The following is an 11,599-nucleotide window of genomic DNA, read 5'->3' as shown; positions in this document are numbered from 1 at the left end:
ATAATGAATCTGTTACTGCCTGGAAGATGTCTTTGCAGAAGACAGAAACACACCAAGTTTTATGTCATTGTCTCAGTTTCTTGGCTAAGAAGAGCTTTAACGAGCATGGGAAAAATGCTTCACTGGTTTCTATGGTGATCTCCAACTTCAGTGTGAAGTAACGATCACAGAAACACCAATGCACAAAAGGTTAAAGAGCAGACTTCCTCCCTGTAAGTCATGAAAATGGCATGTTCATATATGCTCATACTGCATGTATCCAGAGAAGAGAATTTGAAGTGTTTGTTTACAAATCTTCTCAGAATTCAGGATGAATAGGATCATTCATTGAGACAAAAATAAGCTAGCAATCGCTTTCTATTTTATTCCACCTTGCTCGCACATCAGCTCACAGATACCATTCATAACATTTCCCTTTACAAATGAGAATTTGTACTTGATTCAAATAATAAAATAGAAATTCTCTGTAATTCTCTATCTAGATAGCTTTATTTTCATTTCTATTCAAAGTGTGATAGTCAAACCTTTTTGAAAGGAGTATTATATGTATATGTGTAGTTCTTGTTTGGAGACTGCTTGTTTTTTTGTAGAACAACAGCAAGCATTCTCTAGTTGTGAGAGCCAAGTAAGTAAATATTTAGTGGAACAGAGTAAAAGAGCAGCTAGATAGTACCAACTGCTTTACAGTGTTATTTAGGAAGATTGCTATCTTTTACATTAGTCTTTGTAAAGAAAAACAATGATATCCAGTTCTTTTCTAGGCACTAAGTTATTTCGTTTTGAGAACCAGCTTTGTGCCCAACATTATTCTTTCCATCACGGATTAGTTACATGTAACAGAATCTATTCTAGACTTCCCAGCGATGTGTATGTGTGTCTATGCTCATGTGCATGTTAGCTAAAAAGATATATTAATCTTCCACTGCTTGCAAAGGAGGCAAGAACATAAACAACTTTTGTGTCTGGTTCAACAGGGACAGCAATGCCAATATTTCATCACAGATGCCGCACAGTGGAAAGACTGCTATCTACAAAAAAGATCTTAGATCCTGATGTCCGCCATTGATCTGGATTCATCAGAGGTGCCTATGTTATCCAATACTCAAGTATTTCTTTTTTTTCCAGACCCAAAGCATAGAGATTCTGTGAGAATTAAGTGAATGAGATTAAATAAACCTGTCTTGAGCTGTAAAGTAGTTATCAGTCAATCTTGCTTCAAGACTTTCTTTAACAAGAACAAACGGATAAAATACAAGGCTGTTATTAATAGTATATTGCAAATACAATGATGTTGAAGTTGTAATTCATACTTGTAGTGACGTGAACATTTTAGAAATTATTCTGAGGCTTGATATCTCTTCACCATGGTGCAGGAACAGCATATATTTATGCGAATTTTGTCCTTCCTTTCTCAAACATGATCTTTTCTGGACATTAACTTAACAAGAAACATCTGCATTTGGAGTCCATACAGGAAAACTCTTTAGTGAACAAAATGCTCAGTTGGCTATGGCAAACATTTTTATAAAGCTGTCTATGTTGGATCACAAGCAGTCTTTCCATTGCATAGAGCCAAAACACTCCCACTTGCATTTCATTTCCTCATTATCTGCAGCCCATTTCTGCTAAGCCAGGACATTCTCCATCCCCTCTGCTTCTTCCTCTCCCAGAACTGGCTCTTGTGGAGATGAAGAACTGCTCTGTGGTGACTGAGTTTATCCTCCTGGGAATCCCCCACACAGAGGGCCTAGAGACTTTGCTTTTTGTGTTATTCCTGCCCTTCTATGTCTGCACCCTGGTGGGAAATGTCTCCATCCTTGTGGCCGTTATTTCCTCCACCCGCCTTCACACACCCATGTATTTTTTCCTGGGGAACTTGTCTGTGTTTGACATGGGTTTCTCCTCTGTGACCTGTCCAAAAATGCTACTCTACCTTATGGGACTTAGCAGACTCATCTCCTACCAAGACTGTGTCTCCCAGCTCTTTTTCTTTCATTTTCTTGGGAGTATTGAGTGCTTTCTCTATACTGTGATGGCGTATGACCGCTTTGCTGCCATCTGCCACCCTCTCCGCTACTCCGTCATCATGAACTCTAGGATCTGCGTGGCTCTAGCTGTGGGTACATGGCTGTTAGGATGCCTCCATTCCAGTATCTTGACTTCTCTCACCTTCACTTTACCTTACTGCGGCCCCAACAAAGTAGATCACTTCTTCTGTGATATACCAGCAGTCTTGCCACTGGCTTCTGCTGACACATCGTTAGCAAAGAGAGTGAGCTTCACTAATGTTGGTCTAGTCTCCCTTGTCTGCTTTCTCCTGATTCTTGTGTCCTATATTAGAATCGCGATCTCAATTTTGAGTACTCATTCAACGGAGGGACGTCAGTGTGCCTTCTCCACCTGCAGTGCCCATCTTATTGCTATCCTTTGTGCCTATGGACCCATCATCACTGTCTACTTGCAGCCAACACCCAACCCCATGCTGGGAACTGTGGTACAAATTCTGATGAACTTGGTAGGACCTATGCTGAATCCTTTGATCTACACCTTGAGGAATAAGGAAGTAAAGATAGCTCTGAAAAAAATAGTGCATTGGAAGGGACCTGAATCTGAGGGCTAGGAAGATAAAAGGGTTGAATCCATTGCCCTAGAATTCTTTCTATGCCAAGATGTGAAACTTTAATGTGGATTCTTTACACAGGATGGTAACTTGGAACATTGAAAGCAGAGGAAATGATTGGAACACTGTACAATATTATCTTTTTGTATATTAATATGCTGCTCATCCATCGCCATTAAAATAGCTTAGTCTTGGTTGTTGTTATTTGCCTTTCTTTGAAGTACTATCTACCTAGAAAAGGAGGTCTCTACCACATAAGCATGATTCACTATTACCCATTTAATCCCTTCATACTACATGTGAGTCAAACTTAAGCAGAAAGCCAAAAATTAGGAAAAAAAGAAAGAAGTCAGTAATTGAACAAGAGTATTGGCATATTCTTTAATTTTCTTTCACATATACATATATGTATATATTTATTTCTTGGGAACAGTTTTTACATACAGTTATAATAGTCGACAAACTTAGTTAAGCTTTTTAAATTTTAGTTTTTATTTTCTTTTAATTTTTAGATTATAAATGTAGTTACATTTCTTCCTTGCCTTTATTTCAAACCCTCCCTATATTCCTCTCCACTTCTTTTCAGATTCATGTCCTCATTTTACAGTAATTGTTGTTTTTTGTGTGCATGTGTGTATACATACATATATATTTCTAAATATAACCTGCTTAGTGTTATTATTACTTGTGTGCATGTTTTCAAGACTGACCATTTGGCACTAGAGAACTAACTGGTGTGCCCTTCCCTGGGGAAAAACACCTGCTCCCAGCTTTCCTCAGTTGCCTATAGTTCTCCATGTTCTGCAACCCTACATAGTACCTAGTACTATATAGCTATACTTTTATGTACAAAAATATTGTTTTGACATATGTACTTATTGTGGAATGGTTAAACCTAGATAATTTACACATATACTCTCTTGCTCATAATTTGTGATAAAAATCAATATCAGTACTCTACAAACATATAATACATGGTCACTAGCTATAGTTACCATGCTATGCAATAAATTCTTGAACTGATTGCTCCAATGTAACTAATAATCTTGTCTTTTAATCATATTTTTTTTTCTCAAGTCCAAACCCCTTATTCTGGTTCCTCCATTTTCCTCTTTGTTTGAGAGCATTGAAGTCTTTTAGATTCCATAATTGGTGTTCCATATTTAGCATTTGCTTTCTAACCTGGCATTGTTCACTCCACTGTCATCCACATGGACCACTATGATTCCTTAGTTATCTCACATCTTGCTTTGTAAGGTTGAGTAATACTTCATTACGCACATGAGACATATTTTCATTACCCACTCATGTGTTGATGGACACTTAAGTTGATACCAGAGTCTGTTACAAATAATGAGAAAGTGATCATAGGCATACAGACATCTTTTTGGCACTTCCTTTACATAGTCTTACACATCTGATAGTGGGATTTAGTGGGATTATTGGATCACTTGGTAAATTTACTTTTGAGGAAACTTAACACCATTTTCAAAACTGGGTGCATCTTTTACTTTGCATTCCTACTTGCAGATGTTGTTTTTCCTCACCACATGTGCTACGGTTTGTTGTTTTACTTTTTGCCTTTGTTATAATAGCTACTCTTATAGATGGGACATTCATTCATTGTGATTTTAACTTGCATTTCTCACTGTTATCAGACTAAATGCTAGCACTAGAAAAAAAAAGTGGCTGTCCCTTTCCCCCAACTACCTGGAAAGAAAATAATTTTCAATGACAGTTTCTTTCTCTTTCTCATGTTTGACCCCACATTTAACTTCTTTGCTTAAAAATCCCTATATAAATAAATGATATTAGCACCAACCTTATGAAAAATGAAATGCATTGTGTCTAGTATTTTCTACTTGGTCCCATTCCCATTCGACTGCCATTTCATGTCCCCATTAATGTGATGGTTGCATTTTTATATCAAATAATTGAATTGGTTGAGTGGTTTTGCAAGTACTCAACACAGTATCCCAGCGAATTTATCCCAGTATTCCCACACTAACCCCTTCTTTCTTATCTACTCTGTGTGTTTTATTTCTGGAAAGGATTCTATTGGAAAATACTTGAAGGCCTCTGGACCTCACAGTACTTTGTGATACTAAAAACATAATATAGTGTTTTTTTAAAACTTCAAGGTTTTAAAAAATATCTGAAGCCCAGATTTATCTTTTTGCTATTTTTTTTGCCATGATAGATTGGACAAGTTTCTAAAGTATATTCAGTCCCCTGCCAAACAAGAAAGAAACTGTCAAGGAGCATTTATGATTATTTTGCTTCTTGGAACTTCTTTAGTTTTTTTATGCATACCAAATGCTTTTAGTTTTGTTTATAAGTTTCTCCAGGGAATTTTTGTGGGTCACTTCCTGGACATACATACCAATGAATATAGAGAACTCTGGCTGGATCCTTTGTATTAACTATATAGTGTACATACAATGCAGACTTCACATTTCTATATTTTGTGCAGTAACATGAAAATTGTCACTTATGAAGTCTTTGTACTTGTTGGGTATTGTCGCAGATATTACACAGAATTAAGTCAAATTTATTTGCCTCTCAGATGCCCTGGGAAGTAATACAGTTCACAATATTAAATTCTATGTTTATGAATGATATTCAACTTCCATGTTAAATCTCATCATAATATTGTCACTCTATGCTGTTAGACTCAGCCATAATAGAATTCTCAATGATAAAATATGAGACCAGTTCACACTGCTTTGGGGCTGAGCATTTTATATATATATATATAGTATTTTTCATATGCATAATGCTTATGAGAATAGCTTTGATTCTGTGAAGTTATTATATTTTATACACATGAATATAAAACAGTGAAATTAAGCTATTTCTCTTGCTAATAGTTGCACAGCTAGAATTAAATAACCTGCAGACTGACTCCAGTGCCCTTGCTTTTAGCATCTTCTTTACACAGGCATCATTAATACAGAGAAACATAAAGAGCAAGAAGTAACTGATTGTTTCTGCTTGCGGGGTCTTCCATGAGATTTTTTTTTTCTATTGGTGAGGGGAAGTGCTGTGTGATCTAAGCTGTGAGGAATAAATGGATGTGGAAGATTATTAAAAATCATTAAGAGTAGGACAGTGAGCAAACCAGAAAACAATAGACACCCATGGAAGCATTTAGGCAGAATGTGCATATTGATTTAAAATAAAACTGTATGGTTAGACTTAGAAATGAATGGATGTGAAGGATGTCATGAAGAAAGAATGTAGAGGGTGATAAAAGGAACAGTAACTAGACTAGTTAGTTTCATACCATGAAGAACTCAAGGTGAGCCATATGTCCAGTTTTACCAGGTAAGATCCTCCATGATGCTTAAAATTACATAGTCCCTAAAATGTTCTTTGCTATAAGAGATATTATATGGACATTTACTTTTCTACAAAGCGAAGGAGAACTTGTTAATAGAGATGATATTACTGGGAAGAATGAGTGGCCAAATCAACTAAGTATGCATTCATTTCCAGCCAATGTCAAGATTAGAGGGGGATAGGTAGATCATCAATAAAACCAGTTCTTCTGTCTTGTACTCCCTGGAGATGTATTTACCATCTAAAGCAAAACAGGGTTTGTACTATCAGATGTAGAGTGTTGCCATCCAGCTACATATCTCCAGGGATCCTTTGTTCTCCATTATCTTAGGTAATGCAGGAACCTCATGGTAGGGTAAGAATGGGATCCTACAACAAATCATGAGAATAATTTCTCTGACCTAAATAATAACAAATGTATCACTTAAGCTTGTTTTTCTCCAATGTAAGTAAGCAGTACTCCATTTTGTTCCATGATATAACTTAGAGCAGTGAATATCATGGGTTCCTCATTTTCTAAGCTTAAATTAATCATGATTAAGTGTGTGATAGAGATACTAAACTCTATAGATTTGAAGATGGTAACTAGAGATTGAGGGATAAGCCACAGGAAAACTTAGTGCCTATCTAAAACATGTTTTAAGTAAAAATGATCCCATAACAGAGCATCAGATAAACAGGTATTCTCATTTTTGGGCAGAATTTCACATAATCAGTAGCATGTGGTTTACTCTCATGCTTCTAAGACAAGTTAAGACAAGTGAGTCACCATGAAGGGGCTGGAAATGTTGGTCATTTGATCACAGACCTGGTAATTATTGTCACTGACTATATATGTGTACATATATATATATATATATATATATATATATATATATATATATATATATATATATATTCAGTGTTCTGAATCCTCAGATTTACTTTATTTACTGTACTTAAATTGTTCTTTCCTACATTGTGATGGTTAGTTTTGGTTGTTAATAACATGGGAAAGGAGTCTCAGTAAGTTATTATCTAGAGTAGGTTGGTTTGGGGACAGGCCTGTGAGGGATTTTCTTAGTTGGTTTTGATGAATTGGGAAAACTCATCATGAATGTGGGTGGGATATGGGCAGAATCCTACAATAAAGAGAGAGAGAGAGAGAGAGAGAGAGAGAGAGAGACAGAGAGAGAGAGAGAGAGAGAGAGAGACAGAGAGAGACAGAGACAGAGAGACAGAGAGAGAGAGAGAACTAGAATTGTGACGCAAACTGGCATGCTTGACTTATTTCATTACTGTCTGTTCTTGACTATGGGTATAATGTGACTAGCTCCTTTATTCACCTGCAAAGACAAACTGTAATTCAAAATTGTGAGGCAAAACTTTTCTTCCTTACATTGCTCTTGTTGAGAATATAATATAACAGCTGCAGGAAATGAAACCAAGATAATCATCCTTCAAAGAAATTAAAACAAGTTTCTCTTCTACTTTTAGATTTGTTAGTTCTCTGCTAATTACTCAGGTACTATGCTCGTTCACTGGGTGATAATGTATTTTAACATTTAAGAAGTATATCAGAAATGACTTTTATTTGATTGAGGAAAACAGAACAAAGGCAGAGACTCCATTAGATTCATTTGTATTAATCCAATGTTCAATATTACTTTTCAGAACTATTTTAGTTTTTAAGTATTTTCTGTATCTTGATAGTCTCATTCATATATACAAGGACATAGGATCATATTTGACCTTCATTTCTAGACTCATACTCATTGAATATTCCCTTATCACATGTCTTCCAAAATTCATGTTTTGTTTTCAGCTTAAAAAACATAACTCAATAGTCCAAGCAGTGCTGCCCAGGGCCATCTACTAGAACAGAGGAAACTGTAGCTTGAGTTTTCATGCCTGGCCCACAGTCAGGACAAATCTCTGTCACCCACCAGTTCCACAGCTGCTCAAACCCAACCAAGTAAACACAGAGACTTACATTGCTTACAAACTGTATGGCCATGGCAGGCTTCTTGCTCACTTTTTATATCTTAAATTAATCCATTTCTATAAATCTATACCTTGCCAGTGGCTCATGGCTTACTGGCATCTTCACATGCTGCTTGTCATGGTGACAGCTGGCAATGTCTCCCTCTGCCTTCCTGTTCTCTCAATTCTCCTCTCTGTTAGTCCTGCCTATACTTCCTGCGTGGCCACTGGCCAGTCAGTGTTTTATTTATTAACCAATCAGAGTACATACAAACCATCCCACAGCGCTTCCCCTTTTCTTTTTATTTTTTTTAAAAGGAAAGTTTTTAACTTTTACACATCTCCAAAGTCAGCTTGGTATATTTGGGAATTTGGGCATAGCTTTTCTTACTACTTCCTACTGGAGTGGGGCGCTGTATCTCATGGGGACATAAAGAAAATTTTAGGATCATTGAGTAGTCCGTGAGGGTGTATCATCTGAGCCAGTTGCCTTGAATCCGATCTGGATGTTGGATTATCTAGGCCATAGTGTCACTGGAGACCTTTCAGGGGGTATTGGCTGGTCAAACCTGATGTATCTTAATCTGGAACAAATCCATAGCCTCTGGCTTTCTATGGAAACAAAAGAAGAGCCTTTTTTCCAAAGCAACATATCCTTATATCCAAATTTTGAAGTCAAGGTACCTTTAAAATATACATTTTGAGCCGGGCGGTGGTGGCGCACACCTTTAATCCCAGCACTCGGGAGGCAGAGCCAGGTGGATCTCTGTGAGTCCGAGGCCAGCCTGGGCTACCAAGTGAGTTCCAGGAGAGGCACAAAGCTACACAGAGAAACCCTGTCTCGAAAAAAAAAAAACCCAAAAAACAAAACAAAAAAAATATACATTTTGGCATAACTCAACAGCTTTTGCAATCAAATGTTTTTCTTCAGTTATGAATAGCAAAGAGAACATAATCCAGATTCTCTGTGTGGTAGCCACTTTATGTGGCTTATTTTTTATATTACCTTGAGCCTATTGCTTTAAACTGCAGCATTTCAAGACTGAAATGGCACTGTGGCTGCTGGCTCTGCCCACTTTGGCTTCCTAGCATGGAGGTGGTAAGTTTTCTGCCAGCTCTGGGAGGCATAAACTCTTAGAAATAGTGGGTCTATGCTTCTATCAAAGCAGTGTGTAGCCCAGAAACCTCTTTTTGTTTTGTACTAGCAAAGGCTAAATCTACCATGCAGCTTAATGTGCCACTTGCAGAGGCCTCATTCCCGCCATACTGCAGGTCAAGTGTGCATGCCAGGAACCCCTCATAGTAGATAGTAGCTCAAACATGCAGGCTGCTGTTAGCTTGAAAGAGACAACTAGGAACTGTTTTTAGCTCCGTTTTAGAATCTTTTTACTCAGGTTTTAGGTGGAAACTCTTGCCAACATGTTGGGCGCCATTTGTAGCTTGAGTTTTCCTGCCTGGCCCACAGTCAGGACAAATCTCTGTCACCACAAATCTCTGTCACCTGCCAGTCCCACAGCCACTCAGACCCAACCAAGCAAACACAGAGACTTATATTGCTTACAAACTGTATGGCCGTGGCAGGCTTCTTGCTAACTGTTCTTATATCTTAAATTAATCCATTTCCATAAATCTATACCTTGCCAGTGGCTCGTGGCTTACCAGCATCTTCACATGCTGCTTGTCATGGTGGCGGCTGGCAGTGTCTCCCTCCACCTTCCTGTTCTCTCAATTCTCCTCTCCGTTAGTCCCGCCTATTCTTCCTGCCCGGCCACTGGCCAATCAGTGTTTTATTTATTGACCAATCAGAGCACATACAGACCATTTCACAGCAGGAAACCTGCTAGTGATTGTATCCTCAATAAAGAATGATCCCCCCCAACACACCAAAACAACAACAACAACAACAATAACAACAACACTCTAACCATTGCTAGTATGAATTAGGGCTTGGAGATCATCTATGCAATCAGTACTAGAATTTAGGATGACTTGGACTTGTGCAATTCTTAGGCATGTAGCCACAGCATTTCACAGCATTCTTCTATGTCTTCATGCTCTTACAGTCTTTCTATCTATTCTATCTGTTCTGCAAACTTCCCTGATCCTTGGTGGTGGTTGGGTAAGTATAGATGCCTCATTCAGGAGTGAGTTCTGAGTCTCTTCTTTTGAGCACCTGTGCACCTCTCTATTGACAACTGCTGTTCACTACAAGAAAAAGAAGCTTTGCAAAACAAGATTGAGAGCAACTCAGGTCTCTGGGTATAAATACAAATATTTAGGACACTTGGACAGCATTAGAAGTTAGCAAAATAACAATAGCAGGTTTCTACCCTAGGTAGGTGTCCCTTAGACCACTTTCTATTCTTTTGACTTCTACATTTGCTCTAAGTTAAAATACACAAACAAAACATTTGAAGCTAGTATCTACATGTGAGAGAGGACACATGGTGTTTGTCTTTCTAAACCTGAGTTACCTTCTCACCCAGCATAGCTTTCTGGTTCTATCCCTTTAATTTCAAATTTCATTTTTCTTTACAACTGTACAATATTCTATTGTGTATACACACGACATTTTTTCTACTCCACTCTTCTGTTAATGAACACCTGTGTTGGTTCTATTTCGTACCTATTATCAATAGAACAATGGTGGGTATGGCTATGCAAATGTCTGTGTGGCAGTAATCCACCCACATCACTGGTCTCTTGAGAATACTGAGTTAGGAAATACTAGTAAGACATGCAGCAGAGTCCCTTTACATATTAAAAACTTAAGCAATACCATATAAGTTTTGTTTTGTTTGTTTTAAAGACTCTAATAATCTTCAATTACATCTGATAAATCCCATTCCTTTTTAAATAAAGAATTAAAAACCGGAGGCAAGGATTTAAAAACTCAAGAAATTATCATATAAAATTTATCTATTGAAACTCTTTTTGAACTATTTTACAAAGTATAATTTTAACTTATGAATCAAAGAATCACTCTAAATTGTAAATTAAAACTTTGGTGATTTAGCTGTCTTTTCATAATATGCATCCTTAATTTAGGCATTTATCAAAAAGGCACTACAATATTGAAAGAAAATTCTAAATCCGGGTATAGGGTATAGAGGATTATGACTATAATCCCAGCCTTCAGAAAGCCATGATAGGATCACTGTGTGTTAAGTTCAGCTTGAGATGTATAGTAAGTTCCACAACAGCCTGGGCTATGGTGGGAAACTCTGTCTCAAAAAAGAATAAGAATAAGAAAAAGAAGGAGAAGGAGAAGGAGAAACGAAGAAGAAGAAGAGGAGGAGGAGGAAGAAGAAGAAATATTAGTTCAACTTCTGTGACATAAAAAAGTGGATATTAATATATATGGGTAAAAGAGAAGAAAAATCCAAGATTCAAGTACGATTATGCATTGCATTTGTATAGAACATTTATAATTATGAAACATAGGATTAACAAGAGCTAACTTTATTAAATGCTAATGGGCAGATAAATTAAGAGACATAATGATGAAAATTGCCTAGAACCAAGCAAATACAAGAGGTAAGTAATACCTTCTTCTATTATTTATTTCTTTTATATTATTTTGAGGTAGAGTTTAAGTAATTTTTATTTTAGACAGTAAATGTTCTGGGGTTTGTAGTAACATATTTGTCACTGAGTATCCTGAAAAAAGTAAAT

The 11,599-nt window shown here is 37.0% G+C and overlaps 1 protein-coding gene across 1 annotated transcript; it reads left to right on the top strand.

The window, feature by feature from the left end:
- Nucleotides 1-1,687: 1,687 nt before the first annotated feature.
- On the top strand, nucleotides 1,688-2,620 carry LOC102916367 (olfactory receptor 10D3). Its single transcript, XM_006992574.1, has one exon. The coding sequence runs from the start codon at nucleotides 1,688-1,690 to the stop codon at nucleotides 2,618-2,620; it is 933 nt and encodes a 310-aa protein (XP_006992636.1).
- The last annotated feature ends 8,979 nt before the right edge of the window (nucleotides 2,621-11,599 follow it).

The sequence above is a fragment of the Peromyscus maniculatus genome, chromosome 7 (genome assembly GCF_049852395.1).
Source record: "Peromyscus maniculatus bairdii isolate BWxNUB_F1_BW_parent chromosome 7, HU_Pman_BW_mat_3.1, whole genome shotgun sequence".
NCBI lineage: Eukaryota > Metazoa > Chordata > Mammalia > Rodentia > Cricetidae > Peromyscus > Peromyscus maniculatus.
The sequence above is the reverse complement of the archived record's forward strand: the minus strand, read 5'-3'. Positions and strand labels throughout refer to the sequence as shown.

Coding starts and splice junctions, on each gene's coding strand:
- LOC102916367 (XM_006992574.1), top strand. CDS start 1,688: ATGAAGAACTGCTCTGTGGTGACTGAGTTTATCCTCCTGGGAATCCCC.